Source organism: Callorhinus ursinus, unplaced genomic scaffold (genome assembly GCF_003265705.2).
Source record: "Callorhinus ursinus isolate GAN/ISIS: 27379988/994484 unplaced genomic scaffold, GSC_fseal_2.0 scaffold2, whole genome shotgun sequence".
Taxonomy (NCBI): Eukaryota; Metazoa; Chordata; class Mammalia; order Carnivora; family Otariidae; genus Callorhinus; species Callorhinus ursinus.
Genome location: NW_027397064.1, coordinates 45,384,042 through 45,400,481, shown reverse-complemented (window position 1 = coordinate 45,400,481; position 16,440 = coordinate 45,384,042). Strand labels below are relative to the sequence as shown.

At 33.5% G+C, this 16,440-nt stretch overlaps 1 protein-coding gene across 3 annotated transcripts in view; it reads left to right on the top strand.

Annotated features, from left to right (window-relative positions):
- Nucleotides 1-16,440, top strand: part of ITGAV (integrin subunit alpha V) — a 95,564-nt gene that overhangs the window by 45,477 nt on the left and 33,647 nt on the right. For 2 of the 3 annotated variants that reach the window (XM_025848912.2, XM_025848922.2), the window contains exons 5-12: nt 3,286-3,347; nt 5,315-5,360; nt 8,060-8,185; nt 10,210-10,254; nt 11,100-11,143; nt 11,234-11,290; nt 13,543-13,595; nt 14,001-14,203. In XM_025848912.2, the coding sequence (XP_025704697.1) occupies nt 3,286-3,347; nt 5,315-5,360; nt 8,060-8,185; nt 10,210-10,254; nt 11,100-11,143; nt 11,234-11,290; nt 13,543-13,595; nt 14,001-14,203 (636 nt within the window). The remainder of the gene's footprint in view (nt 1-3,285; nt 3,348-5,314; nt 5,361-8,059; nt 8,186-10,209; nt 10,255-11,099; nt 11,144-11,233; nt 11,291-13,542; nt 13,596-14,000; nt 14,204-16,440) is intronic. The other variant, XM_073881485.1, reaches the window with a different exon arrangement.

Sequence of the window (16,440 nt, the reverse complement as noted above, 5' to 3'; positions counted from 1 at the left end):
TAGGCACAGAAATTTTACATATAGGCACAGAAATTGTAAAATCATTTTAAACCTTATTTTTTAAAGTATTTAACAACCAAATCAGGTCAGCGAACTGTCTTGTGAGCCTCTTTTTGTAAATAAAATTTTATTGGAATATAGCCCCACCCATTTGTTTACATGTTATTTATAAAGGGAGAGCTGAGTAATTGCCACAGTGACCATATATCCCCTAAGTCTAAAATATTTAGTATCTGGTCTTTTACAAAAAAAGTTTGCTGATCCCTGATCAGATAATAAAACCTCAAATCTTAGAAAAAGCAAAAGAATAACTTCAAAAATCAAAGTGAACGCCTTTCTTCCTAATAAATCTGGCTTTCAGTATCCCTTGATTATTGTACATGCTTTTTGGCTCAACCTTTGCAATATGAAGCTACCTACAGGCCCAAATTACAAGGGGCAACGTGACCAGAGGGGGGAAAAATGCTCAGGAGCGGGAATCTGAGAACCTGGGTTATATTCTCGAATTTTGTCAACAACCTGCTGTCGCTATGCGTGATTACTTAATCACTCTGGGCCTTTGTTTCACTCTTGGTGTAAAACATTGATTCGGATAAAAGACTTTAGAGGTACAAATTTTGTGTTTTGTATTTTCTTCGTGCTTCAATAAATTATGCAACCAATGATTGATTTTGCATGGGAATGCCAATTTTGAAGGGCTACATTGCTAACTTGATAATTTTGCTTGTTTTGGTAGTGGTAGTTTGTGGGGCATTTTGTTTGTTTGCTTGCTTTTGTTTTCAACATGACCTGTGTGGACACCCTGGGCATGAAACTTCACTGTCTGTAAAAAAATTTCTTTATTCCTGATTATGTTAGCTTTTGGCTTTTCATAACTATCTATGACCTAATGGCTTTACACAATAGGCCAGGTGTCTTTCTTAAAGTTCCAGAGCCACAAATCATGTAACTTAAATACTTTCAATTCCTTGCTCAGGCTGCGTTCTTCGTTCCTTCTACTTTCTGGTGACGTTATTTGTACATAGATTTTTCTCGGTTATGAAAACTAATTACCTTTTCTTTCCCCTTGATAGTTACTCAGGAAATTATAAGTACACTGTTGATTTGAGATAGTGCAGGTTAGTGGTGTGGACACACTGGGCTCAGATCCATGCTCTCTTATTTACCAGCTGGCTGACTATGGTCAAGGTACTTCATTTCTGTAAGCCTTTATTTCCTTATCTGTACATTGTGAATGATAATAGTATCTCTCACAGGACTGCATAAGATTTTAAAAGATAATGTCTTGGAAAATGCTTTAGTACAATACGTGGCTCATGGAAGGGGCTTAATAAACATAAGCTGCTCTTACTATCAAAATCAGTAATATTATAATGCTGTCAGGCTTGACAAGTAGGAGAAATATTCATCTATAGGAATAAAAACATCTATAGGAATAAAAATAAATTCTTCACTGAAATAGCTTGTAGTTACCATAAAATTCTTAAACACTCAGTTTAATACGTACCTGTTAAGAAAATTTTAAAGGACAGTCCTGTTTTCTAGCTGGACATTCTGGGAAACCAAATAAAGCAGATAAGTATGCAGTATGATAATCAAAAAGAGATGTCTTTATAAATGGCCTGAAATAGTTCTCCTGAATACAAGTTGAATAAAGGAAATAAACGGCTGACTTGAGGTCAGAGCAGAATTCCTCAGTATGATTCACTAGATGCTGGAAACCCCAGCCCACATTTTCCCATTCCCTCTTGGTTAGAAAAATTTACATTGGGGTAGCATTACACTCTTGAGGCTATTTTCTAAAACAAATTCTAAATTTAGTTATTAAGTGTGTAATCTTGGGACAGTTCCCAGGTTTTTAAAATGTGTTCAAAATTTTTGATGGGAGTATTTGACAAAAATTTTTGGAAATTGTCCTTTCAGTTGTACTCAAAAATAGATATTTTTGGTTCCTGTGTTTGAGTGGGAAATATAGTAATACTATTGCATAATTATTTATGTATTGTAACATTGGCTACAAGAATTCCTTGATAACTAAAGAGTAGTGTTTTCGTTGTTCCTTGTTATCCTCAAAATAAAACAAGGGAGAGTCTTCAGGTTCATCCTTACCTGTATTCTAGGTACAGTATTACTCATGATTAGAGTTAATTTAAATTAATTGGCTAATTGTCCAGAAATTGTCCCCTTCTGTGAGAACTACCAAATAAAAGGTAACTATCAACGAGTCTAACTACTGAGTCTGTTACCATTTGGAAAATAGTTGAAAGTGTCATGTTTAAAGGTGTTCACATTCATTAGACTGCAGTTTTAAGTATGTTGTGAAGATAGTTTCATATTTTGCTTTTTGCTGAACATTAAGTTAGGGTCTGGCTCTCTCCCAAAATTCTGAACTACGTTTTCAATAGATTTTTTATGGTTGTTGGCTATAAAATATGTGTAGTAAATATGTATTAGGAATGTATGTATCTCTTTACTAGTATTCGTAATAAATTTGTGAAGACTGTAGGCTAGCAACTGTAGGGTAATAATAGGAATTTAGGATTGGAATTTTTCTTTTTTTAAAGATTTTTTTATTTGTTTGACAGAGAGAGACACAGTGAGAGAGGGAACATAAGCAGGGGGAGTGGGAGAGGGAGAAGCAGGCTTCCCACTGAGCAGAGAGCCCGACATGGGCCTCGATCCCAGGACCCTGGGATCATGACCTGAGCGGAAGGCAGACACTTAACAACTGAGCCACCCAGGTGTCCCTAGGATTGTAATTTTTAACTCGTAGATCACAGCTCATCTTTGTTTTATGAAATCAAAATAGTGGTTCATAACCAGTAATTTTTTAAAAATGGAATGAAATAAAATAGAAAATGTCAGAATATATTGTACATGGTAATACTGATACTGTTTTGTGAAATTTTGTCTTATTTATATATCTATTATATACACACTTAATATGTATATGTTGGGTTGTCTGGGTTACAGGATATAATCTTGCTGTGGGTTGTGGTTAAAAATAAGTTTTAAATCTACCATTTTAGGTGATGTTTCTGTTTCCTGGTGACCATTCCAGGTACTTTGATCTCTCTTGCCATATCTAAGAAAATGGTGCTGATAAAAATGCATACTAACTTTTTCAGAATGTGAGAATAACTCAGTAAGTGCTTGAGTGAATGAACATTCCCAATTCATGGTACATTATCTTATGATTATAGTGATACAGATTTTTCTCATGTTTTGTTTTATGTTATTTGTTTGTTTTTGGGTTTGTGTATATTTCCAATCTTTTTATTTTAGAAAATATTGATGCTGATGGACAGGGATTTTGTCAAGGAGGATTCAGCATTGATTTTACCAAAGTAAGTTCTCATTTAAGACTGAATGAGATTCAGATCTATCTCATTATCTAAACCATTGTTAAAAATTAATTGCTCAATAATACTTCAGCTTCTTTATAACTATTACCTGTTTTATGAAAACAGCTAATAAAAATGACCCATGCATTTTGATAATCTTTGCCTTATATTATTTTCTCCCTAGCAGACGTTGGCTATTTGAAATAGACATCAGAATGGGAATGGAGGACAATAGAAAGTCTCCTCAGTAGATACAGATAACCATTATGACTTAATATTAAAATTTCCAGTTAGATAAATTTATATAATATTAAAGTTTTTCCTGTTTGACTGAAATTGATTTTTCATAAAATCTTGTCAGTGGGAGCTTTGTTACAAAATTGTAGTTTCGTTACATAAAAATTGAGAAACATGCATGTTTGCCATCTATTATGTGCCTACAGGCACCAAGTAAAGCTGGAGCAACTTAATTATTTCTAAAAAAATTCATATGTGTGACTCTGTGTATTTTTCACTAAGCTAGTATGCTCTCCAGAGTTGATAGTTTTTAAATCTGTTTTCCTAAAATAACAATTCAGTGTATGTTTTCAAAGGAAATTTTTCTTAGGTATTTTTCTTTCTATAATTTTCTTTTGTATATGTGTTTTTTTTTGGGTGGGATATATGAACATTTTGAATATCAAATTGAGAATATTAATTATTCCTAGAGAAATCTTACATATATTGATTAAAAGTAGAGCTTCCTTAGAAAGCTTAACATGGCTTTCTTAGAAAATACCTTAAATTTATTAAAACAGTAGAAACTATGTAATTATGTGATTCAGAAAATTAATAAAGCCTTTTCTTATTTTTTAAAATTTGTATTTTATCTTTACTAAAAATTTTTTTTTCTAGACTAGGACTATAATTATAGTTGACTTTCTTTATTGCATAATTGATTTAAATCACTCAATTCGAGATTCATAATTCAATATTTATTCACAATTACTAATAATTCAAAATTTGAGGAAGCAAAACAAAGAGAAGTATATTAATAAATATTAGCTTTAAACTTTCATGAAATATTTTCAAATAGGTGTTGTTTCAAAAAAAGTATCCATGTTTTCTGTACCTATGCCCATGCAACTATAACCCCAGAAATATTCTCGTACATGAATATTCATTGCTAAATTAACTGTTTACTTTCTTCAACTCATTTCTAAAATAAAAGGTATCCTTTTAAAGTAGACAATTTAGAAGTATCTTTTTCATAGCCAGTGCAGGAAAATTGTCTGTTGAAATCTTCCTAAGGCTATATGTATGTTTGGAGGGGGAAAACTTTTTTTTTTTCTCTCCAGCCGGAAGAAATTTCCAATATATGCTAAAACCCTAAATACAGTTTCCTTAAATTAGATACTTACAGTTTGTTACAGATATAAGAAATACTAGTCAAGTGTAATTTGTATATGTAATACACCCTGAAAAATTTACCCTCTAACTTCATTTCTGTTTAGATCTGCAGGACATGAAAAATAATTTTTTATCAGCTAAAGAATTTTTAATGATTATTAGAAAGGAAATTTGCCTATGTAGTCACAAATAGACAAAATCAATGACTTTTTGTCTTTATTGTAACTTAAAAGTATTTTGTAGTAGTACTTCATAACAAGTATGTGAAGCAGCCAGATTTATAGAATCAATGTCTGTATGTATTTGTGTATTTTTGTATATTTCATATATTAAATGCATTATAACTCTTTTTGATTTGTATTGTATTTTGTATTTTAGATAAGGTGCAATGAAAATTTATTGAGAATGAGTTAGAGAAGTTTGAGAGTTATGATTTTGTTGTATGGGTATATATGTGTATATATAACTTTTATGTATATTAGATGTGTATGTATATATAGTTTTTATGTGTATTACATTGCTTTCAGTTTTCAAACTACCTGTTTTTAAATATGTATTTTTTGTTGTTTGATTTAATCTAGGCTGACAGAGTACTTCTTGGTGGTCCTGGTAGCTTTTATTGGCAAGGTAGGTTAATATTTTTTTAAATTACTTGGTAATGATTGTGTTTAATGCTCCCTTGGCTTAGATGCCTATGAGATTTTTCAAATTATTTTAAAGAAAGAAATTAAAAAATGCAATTTAAATATGTAATCACTATCTGTTACACAGTATTCTTTTTTTAAAAGGACTGTAGTATCCTATATATATTTTGATGTATAGAAAATAAAATATATGGCATATTGTAATATATAGAGATATATATTCCTAGGAGAAAATAAACAATATTTTTAAAGTAAATTATAAAGTAAATCTATAAAGTAATTTAAAACAATTTATTTTTATTGCTTGTGGCATGTGCTTCTTCATCTCTATACTCCAGAGACTATGCTATAACCATTAGGAAGTGTGGAACTGATTTATGACAGGCAAATTGTGGCATTCTGAGAGCTCATGGTTTTAAAGTATTTCGAATTTGCTCATTAGAATATTTAAATGGTTATTTTCTCATTAATTACTGACATCAAGAATGATTACTTTGTGTTTGGGGAGTTTTTAAAATAGAGGATCTTATTAAGTTCCAAAAGAATGTAATTAAACTGGCATCAATATAAAGATAAAACACATTCTTCAGTCATTCTGGGAGGCCCAACAAAATTACCATTTGTAAAAATGCATAACAGATCATTATTTGCTGACAGTTTGAAAATAGGTAACTAAATTTGCTTACTTGCTTTACTTTATGTTTCCTGTATCAGGTACACATGGTTATTTATTTAGCTAATATATTCACATGTTTGTTTTCTGCTAAAAAGTGGTGTTTACAAGGTCAGAACTTTTGTTTTTTGGTAATCTGATATTTAAGCGTTACCAGTATTTGGAAGAACTGGAAAAATCTATGACTATATTAATGTGCAAGTACTTTCTAATTACGAATTTTACTTCTGTACTCTAACCCACGCTTATTACTTTTGCTTCATAGAAAAGGAAACTAAAGAAAGAGATTTACTGGAGAAAAATAGTAAAGAAAGAAAATAAGAAGGGATGAGAAATGGGAATAAGTGAAAAGTTGAAAGGGATGGCAAAGGAGAAATGAAGAAGAGAAAAATCAGGGAAAGATGGGTCAGCATACTAACTGAAACAGAAGAATTGAATTTCTATTAATTATACATCTATTGGAAAATGAAATGATTTAGGAAAATTGTATTGGGTTTTACAGTTTTAAAATGAAAACAAAAATAGCAGTTTAATTGCATACAAGATTAAAGTAGGAGATATTAATGCTTTCTAGTAAGATAAAAAACATGGATTTGTTTTTTTGTTTTTTTTTTCTTCTGTGCTAGTTATGTCATTCAGTGGAGGGGAGGGAGGTGTCTGTTGGAAATGCCTGGGAACCAAAGATTGATTCTGTGATTCTCAGTCAGGACCGCTTCTTACCTCTGCCTTTTTAAGAGACACAGCTGTGAACAAGTTTAGATGACTAGTTCTTTTTTTTTTTCTTAAAGATTTTTATTTGAGAGAGAGTGTGAGAGAGAGCACAAATGGGAAGTGGCGAGGGAGAGGGAGAAGCAGGCTCCCTGCTCAGGCAGGGAGGTTGAGGCATGGAGTAGAGTTCGATCCTAGGACCTCAGGATCTTGACCTGAGCCGAAGGTAGACGCTTAACCAACTGAGCCACCCAAGTGCCCCTAGATGACTAGTTCTTTTAATACCTTGAGTATTATACCTATTTAAAAACTAGGACTGGTATAGATAATTGATACTGTGTTGATTGAAATTTTATTATAAATGGTGTAGGATATGTAACTGAAAGACTCAGTGGCTGGGTAGAGAATATTTTGTTCTAGTAAGATTAAAATCAGCAGGTTTTATTCTGAATTAATAAGTATGTCAGAATGAATTTTTCCATAGATCTCAGAATTATCCCTGTACAAATAGATAAAATTATAATGTTTTATTCAAAAGAGATGATGAGATTTTCTTGTGTTCTTTGATTCAAGAAATAGTTATTGAGTTCTTGCCATGTGTTAGGTACTGTTTAGGTACAGAGGATAAAGTAGTGACCCAAAGTGTTCCTACCCTATAGACTCAACCTTTGTGACTGGACAGATTGGAACAGACTGATAATCGTTAGCTATGAATTTTTATCCGAAACAGCAGAAATGAAGAGATTATTTTCTTCATGTATGGAGATGACTTTTAATAAATTACCCAACCTTTCTTGGGGTAGGGAACAATCTGATTTTTGTGTAGTGCTTTAGATTTCTTGTCGACCTGATAACTTAAGGTTGTGAAGAAAAGTGAACTCACCCATTCAGGCCTCTTCATAAAGGTGTATCCAAATAATTTGTAGGGGGGGATAAAAAGTTGAACCAAAAGTAAAAGTATTTAATTATTTCAGTAGACTTTTTAAATTCTGATGGATTTGTTTGGGACACAGCCCTTGATTTTATTATTCCAGTTATTCAACATCATTTTATGAATTAAGACAAATCCTGTATTCATAATTTTTGTTTACTAGCAGTGACTAATTTTAAAGAACTAGCTTGACTAGAAGTAATTGTGACTTTAAAAATTTTAAATTTCAGATTTAATATTATGGAGAGTTATTTAATAAGGCTAATAATTGGAAATTTTCATCTCTAATGCTGTTTTTGTGTGTGCAGGTGCCATTTATCATCTGCATTATAAATTCCCATTAGAAACCTATTTTATATATATTTTTCAGGTCAGCTCATTTCGGATCAAGTGGCAGAAATCGTATCTAAATATGACCCCAAAGTTTACAGCATCAAGTATAATAACCAGTTAGCAACTCGGACTGCTCAAGCTATTTTTGATGACAGTTATTTGGGTGAGTAAAACCAAAATACGGATTCATTTTATGGAGTTGCAGTGTTATTTTTCCTGTATTTGCATATGCTACTTTAAGCAGGAAAATCTTTTATGTTGAAATAGATTAAGATTTTTTTTTAAATATAAAGAACAGGAACATAACAATTTCAAATTGTTATTGAGTACTTAGGTTATGTTATATTTCAGTAGTTGAAATTTAAGAGCAGTTATTTATACAATGATTAATAATAGAAAGCTCTTATTTTTAAAAATTTATTATTTTTTATTTTTTAATTTAATTTTTTTTTGAGAGAGAGAGTGCTCAAATGGGGGGTGGGCAAGGCAGAGAGAGAGAGCGATTGAGAGAGCCTTAAACAGGCTCCAAGCCTAGCACAGAGCCTAACATGGGGCTCAATCTTAAGACCTTGAGATCATGACCTGAGCCAAAATCCAGACTCGGATGCTCAACCAACTGAGCCACCTAGGCATGCCAATAATAATAGATAAGTTTTAAAGTATGCTTACATATTCTAGGCATTGTTCTAAGTGCTTCACCTGTAATAATTTACTTAATCATTGTAACAAGTCTGTGAAAGTATACTGCTATTATTCCCGTTTTGTAGGTAAAGAAACTGAGGCACAAAGAGGCAAAATAACTTACCTAAAGTCACTCACTTAATAACTTGCTGTTCTAAGGTTCAAACCCAGGCAGTCTGACTCCTAGGCTTCTGTTAACTATATTACTCATGGTGTTAAACTATGGTCTTTAAGATTTATTAAGTTTTGTTACCTCCCTTTAAATTTCTCTTATTAAACCAAGTACATATGACAGAAGTAGTATTTTGCTGATTGAGGAAATCTGTTATTTGTTGCTCCGTTAAGATGAATTACAGATTTACCATTTTTTAAAAATTGAGATATAATTGACTTGTAATATTATATTACTTTTAGGTGTACAACATAATGATTTGGTATTTTTATATATTGTGAAATAATGATCACAGTTCGTCTAGTTAACATTTATCACCACACATAGTTAAAAATTTTTTTTTTCTTCTAATGAGAACTTTTAAATTCTACTCTGTTACAACTTCCAGTATACAATGCATTATTATTAATTATAGTCACCATGTTCTCATTACATCTCATGACTTATTTATAAGGGGGTGTTTGTACCGTTTGACCACCTTCATGCATTTTGCCCATCCCATCACCCCCTGCCTCTGGCAGTCTCTGATCTCTTCTCTATAAGAAATTTACTGTTTTTAACTGACTTCTTTGTAAAATTGATAAAACAGTCTTATTTTTCTAATAGAGATATACTATTTGAGTGTTTATTTCCTTTAGATTCACTTACTGTATACATGTGAATCTGTTACCCCTAGAGAACAAAATATTACATTACTAAGGGAATTATTTTGACCCTTGAACAATGCAGGGCTTAGGTGCATCAACCCCTTGCACAGTTGAAAATCTGCATTAACTTTTTTTTTTAAGATTTTATTTATTTGAGAGAGAGAGAGAATGAGAGACAGAGAGCACAAGAGGGAAGAGGGTCAGAGGGAGAAGCAGACCCCCCGCTGAGCTGGGAGCCCGATATGGGACTCGATCCCGGGACTCCAGGATCATGACCTGAGCTGAAGGCATTCGCTTAACCAACTGAGCCACCCAGGCGCCCCTGCATTAACTTTTGACTCCTCCAAAACCCAAGTGCCTATTGTTGACCAGAAGTCTTAGCAATAACATAAAGTCAGTTAACACATATTTTGTATGTCATCTATATTATATACTGTATTCCTCCAATAAAGTAAGCTAGAAAAATGAAAATGTTAAGAAAACCATAAGGAAGAGAACATACATTTACAGAACTGCACTACATTTATTGAAAAAAAAATCCATGAATAAGTAGGTCTGTGTAGTTCAAACCTCTTGTTCAAGAGTCAGTCCTACTTGAAAATATTTTCAAGGAAAGCCTACTCAGCAAGTATGCTGTAGGTAACTGTTCGTGCCCTGATGGTGTTTCACATTTTGTTCCCCCTTTAGGTTATTCTGTGGCTGTCGGAGATTTTAATGGTGATGGCATAGATGGTATGATGCACTTAAACTATATTTAATCCTTCTTTAAAAATATAGACTAAGCATTTGAAACAGGTGGCATTGAAAAACCTCAGCAGTTAAAGTTTGAAACCATTGCTATATAATGTAACAAGAGAAATGTGTGAGATATTAGTACATTGACTTGAGCTTGGTCTATGTTAAACTTTCTCTAGCAGCTGCTGAAGGTTGAGCCCGCTGGTTGCTGGGGACCCCTGTGTCTTCCCCGTCCGTTCCTTTCCAGCCCCAGGCATCGTAGTTTTTCTTCAGCTTCTTCCTTCTTGCTTTCAATAGTTTAAATCCTCGTGGAAGGGCTTTAGTTTCTTCTTCCTGTAGACATAATTTCTAACTTTCTGGGCTCTGCCTTTAAGATTGTTACCCCATTCTCTGCCCATCCATCTTCCTTCAGAGCTCAATTTAGAAATCAGAGACCTCACCTGATTTTGATCACATTCCTGTGTCACTGCCACCTCTACCCTATTTCACTTTGCTCCGAGATTACAAATGCCTGAGGGCATACATGCATTTATTTGAGGGTTCTCAAGAATCTTTCTGTATTTTGTAAAGATTTGATTTTTTATTAGTTTTTTTCTCTTTAAATTTTTTTATTGTTATGTTAATCACCATACATTACATCATTAGTTTTTGATGTAGTAAAGATTTGATTTTTGTAGTTAAAAAATGTTATGGTCATTTATTCTGGAGTACCAATTTTTAAGATTTTTAAATGTTTTCTACTGAAATAATAAAACAGAACTTAAAGCTTTCTGATATACCCATTTCCTCCTGCAGTTTTCGGTATTGGTCTTGAAAATGAGTAATTATGTTTTTCTTTTCAGACTTTGTTTCAGGTGTTCCAAGAGCAGCGAGGACTTTGGGAATGGTAGGAAAATTAAAAGGAATCTAAAAAAAAGAATCTCTGGCTTATCTCATATTTTACTGTGTTCCATATGCTTTTGTTTTTCCTCCACAGGTTTATATTTATGATGGGAAAAACATGTCCTCCTTACACAATTTTACTGGTGAGCAGGTATGCTTTTAAAATGTTTTTGTTTATTTAACATTTTAACATCAGCATTTTAAAACTTATCTTGATAATATCATAATGGTTTACATTGATAGATAGTAAATATTGGTTTAATATTCAGTATTGTAAATATAAAATAAGCTTTAAAGAATTGACCTTTAACCAAAGTAATTTATGTAAGCAGAGCCTTTTGTAATTGCACATTATGGCTTGTTTTTTAAGGAAATACAGAAATTGCACACATACATGTCATACACACAAAACCATAACACTTCCTTTTTCTTTGCTGATGACATTAAATTCTCCTTTAAGAAATGATCTATGCTTTTTAATTTTATTAGCTGCAAAACGAAGCATGGCACAGATGTGTAAATTATAGATATTATAAGTAAACTTCATATGTAGTAGATGAAATAAAACATTTCAGTTAAAAATTAATACTTTAATTATAAGACTGATGAATCACTGACCTCTACCTCTGAAACTAGTTAACTGAATTTAAATAAAAAATACATATATTTTTTTAAGAAAAAGCAGTACTTTTAGGTAATAGACATTCTCTGCAGGTACAGGCATTTTATAGCATTTTGTATTGTATATCTCAGAGAATTAAATGACAGGTTAGGAATGACAAAGGGAAAATTAGCGGGTACAGGAAAAAGAAATGACTCCCAGTTTGCAGATCTGGGTGGGATTAAAGCCCCCTTCCTGTTCAGTAGAGATTATTGGGCTTTGCAAGAGGATCGATAGGATAAGGAAGTAGACTCATGGTCCCCAGAAACCTCTTCCCATGTGTGGTTGTCAGGGCTGCTGCACAGCACAGAATGGCCTGCAGCTGACGGGCCAGTTGTGGCAGGGGTGGTTGTCCCTTTGTGAGGCTGTGACTTCTTGACCTCCAGCAGCTTCTCCTGTCAGATGCCCATGTGTGTCTCTGGATCATGTTGTACACAGTCCATGATGCTTTCTTTATTACTCCTCAGCTGTTTTGTGGTGGGGGGGAATACGGGCTTTGCTTTAAGACAGAGCTAGGCTCTAAATTCTCAGTCTTACTGCATCCAACAAAGGTGTATGCCACTGTAAATCCGGTGGATCATTTGTAAAAATAGGGAAACTGGTAACTTCCATATGGGGTTGTAGTAACAATCAAATGAAAACCTTTCAGTCCTGGTGCCCAGGATAAAATTTGTCACAGTAAATGCCCTGCTTTCTTTACAGTTTCAAGTAGAGCACCCTACAAGACTAGGACCTGACTGTAGTATTCTGTTAAATTGCAGTGCAAATACAATACACTTTATACACATGCTCTGATCTTGTAATTGAATGCAGACTGCCTCTTTCATTGTCTTAGTTAACTGAATCAACCCAAAATAGATAATGTAGGAATCTCCTGTATCATTCCCTCCTAATAGCTCCACTAATCAAATTTTGGAAGCTTTGCTAACTTTCCTTTTTTTGGTTTGTTGACTCATTCCTCACCTTAGTTCATCTTTAAACTGTCATCTCTTTTAGTTTTGCTTTGCATGTTGGGCTATCTTTAGAACTTTTCTTTTCACATTTATTTCCAGCCAGGCTGCTCTGTCTGTGATGGTGATGGCCAGTAGTAGTCTCCTGTAGTGGGGGAAAGGACGTTCCTTCTCTCTACACATAATCCTGTAATAAATCCAAAAACATTTGTACTGTGTATAATTCAAAAGCAAAGCCACTGGCAAGTAATCAGTTGAGACGTGAGACAAGAACAAAGTCATTCCAATGTCTTTCTAAAGAGTGATTTCTTGAGAGTAGCAGTGTTTTCACATAGGAAGAGCCAGTTATGATCTATTAATAACTATTATCTATTATGTTTACTGCATAAACTCCCACTGATAACTTCTTGGGCTCATTTAAAACTTCTGTCCATGACTGTATGTCTTTCTGGTAGTGTGTCTATGTCTGGCACATGTTGGGTAGTAGAGAGAAAGGGAGATAGTAGATTAGGCCTGGGAAGGAGGACTGGTTATGCGTGGACTTAAGTGGGATGTGTTGAAGACACTGCAATGATATACATGGGATATGTTTTGCCCATAAATCTAGGAACATAAAAAAGCCTCATTAACTTGATAGTGTTGGTAGAATAAACAAAAGAAAAGAAATTAAGATTGAAGCACTTTGTGCAGAGAAAAAAAAAAACCTTTCTGTTTGATAAATATACCACATATATTAACTGTCCAAACTAGTTGGATGAAATGTAAACATTTCATTTTCTTTTTGTTATCCAGATGGCTGCATATTTTGGATTTTCTGTCGCTGCCACTGACATTAATGGGGATGAGTAAGTTTAAAAAGATGTTTCCAGGAACAGTTTTCCTCTCATGTTTATGAATGCTTTACTAAAACTAAACATTTTTTTTTCTTTTGTTTCTTTGTTCCCTTCCTGCTAATCTTTCTGTTTAAGGAAACAATTTGAAGCAATCTTATCACGAATATGAGAAAACCTCTATGTTGTTCATAATTTCTTTCAGTAGCTTTTATGATGTGAAGGAATAAAATAATTTTTTATGAGTTACTCACGGTTTCTTAAAGGAGTTGGAAGAAGGTTTGAATTTGAAATGATTTTATGCTTCAGTTTGGTTATGAGAGATATGGAAAGAGGGAGACTGAGTTTTAATAAGAAAAAAATTGTTATTAATAGTTGGAATTTGATCTTGCTTTGGTGACAAAGATTCTGTTCTTTTAGTTACGCAGATGTATTTATTGGAGCACCTCTTTTCATGGATCGTGGTTCTGACGGCAAACTCCAAGAAGTGGGGCAGGTGTCTGTGTCTCTGCAAAGAGCTTCAGGAGACTTCCAGATGACCAAGCTGAATGGGTTTGAGGTCTTTGCGAGGTTCGGCAGTGCCATAGCACCTTTGGGAGATCTGGACCAGGATGGCTTCAATGGTAAGATCAAAGTTCAGCAATGGTGTGTTCCTAATTTTGTGTCTACCCTCATCTACTGAAGTTCATACTAGCAAATCTTCCTGGAAAGAAGCATGTGATTTACAGTGACACACCAGGTTAAACAACAGTTGCTCTCTTTCGTTAAAAAGCAGAGAAAACTTAAAAAATGGATTCTCATGAGTTATTATTCATATAGCCTCAAATTAGAATTTTGCAATAGTTAATTTCTGAGAGGAAATCTGCCTTCCCAGGGAGCCCAGTGTAAGGTGGATGATTTTCTCTCTGTCCTGCTTAGCAGCAGCGCCCTCTACCGTCCTGTTTGGTTACAAATGTAAAAAAGGCACCCAGGTACGTTGTCAAGGCCATGTTGACTATAATTGTATCCCTCAAAGGTACGATTTGCCATTCATATTTTTAAAGGCATAACTTTGTTGTGGCTGTCTAAGAAACTCTGGAGGAGGTTATAACTCCCCTCGTGGGGGCAAGTAAAAAATATAAGTTCATTGTTTTATTATAGTCCCATTTAATAATTTAATTAATATCTGTAAGTATCTTTAAAAATCAAAGTTGACTTTTATTTTAGAATAAAAGCTAGATTACAAATTATCAAGACTTTTTAAAAAAGAAATACAAAACTCTCTAGAGATCACAGAATAGTGTTGAACTCTTGGTTTTTTGAATAATTGGTAATATATAGGAATATGCCCTTTAAAATTTAAAGAAAGTTATAAATTAAAGAGAAAACTTCAAAAATACAGTTGACTCATATCTTCCAAATAGTAATGGAAAAGTAAAACATTTTTTAGGCTTCAAGACCACTCCACTCCTTCCTCTCAGGTAGTTTTATATCATGCACTGGAAGTGTCATTTCTGAGATTAACCCTTAGATGTTTTCACTGTTAGTGAGAACTACTCACAGAGATGTCTTGCTTCCTAAAATAGAGTCCTAAAGATTTTTACGACCAAGAGAACATAAACCAAATGGAACTGGTGTGAAGTTTAAAATAGAACTTGAAAAGAATAGCATAGAACAGATTAAGCTATTACTTATTGATAACAAAACTACCTAGAAAACATAGGGCCAAATTTAAGGTTCTATCTTGAATAAATGTAATGAGTTCCTTTCTGTAGTAGGACCTTTGTCTCTGGGTTTTCTGGGAGATCCTGGGCATGTTTGCTGTCACTTTGTCTTAAGGGTATTCCAGCCACTTTAAAGCAAATTTCCTCAATATCATGATCTGGCCAACATCTCATTCTGCTTTCTGTATTTTTATCAAATGTGTGATCTGTGACTACAACAATTAAAACAACAGATACAAAATACTGAAGTTTTACAATGATTTTACAAACAGATTTTACTTCTAGAGATGGATACCGTAGAGGAGGATTTTGTTCTCCCCAAGTTTCTCCTGGAATCTTATTACCCCAAATAGTAGATTGTGAATGATCTGAGCTGTGTTTATGTAACTATATATACTTACAGATTACATATATATATAGTTTATATATATATAATGAACTATTAGTTATAACCTGGATCTTTTCTTTGTTCAAACCTGATGACATTTGCCCTTTGTTATGCCCTTCATCTTATATTCCTCCCTTTCTACCGATACCCACTAGGAAACCCTAGGTAGCATCAAGAGGGATACTGAAAACAAAACAGTAAAGTTATGTTCTACGATAATGTGCAGTTTTTTCAATACCCCTCCAGAAAGAGGGAAAAAACAAAATAAAAACTGAAATGATCAAAGGAAGAAATCAGTTGAGTGAAAAAGTAGGACTTTCCAGACTGAACAGATGTCATCCAAGAGAGAAGATGATTAGAATAAATAAAATAATGAGAAGTTTAGAAAAGTTAAAGATAATTTTTATTAAATGATTTCTCAACACTGGAGTTGTCTTCTGTTGGGAAATTATATTTTGATAAATACATTTTTTTAAAGATTTTATTTATTTATTTGGCAGAGAGAGACACAGCGAGAGAGGGAACACAAGCAGGGGGAGTGGGAGAGGGAGAAGCAGGCTTCCCGCAGAGCAGAGAGCCCGATGCGGGGCTCTATCCCAGGACCCTGGGATCATGACCTGAGCCGAAGGCAGACGCTTAATGACTGAGCCACCCAGGCGCCCCTGATAAATACATTCTTAATGCTTATGTCAAGTTAGAAGTTATGCTTACCTTTGAAACTTAAGAAAGATAAAAGGACTCTTACATAATTTAAATACTACTTTTCTTT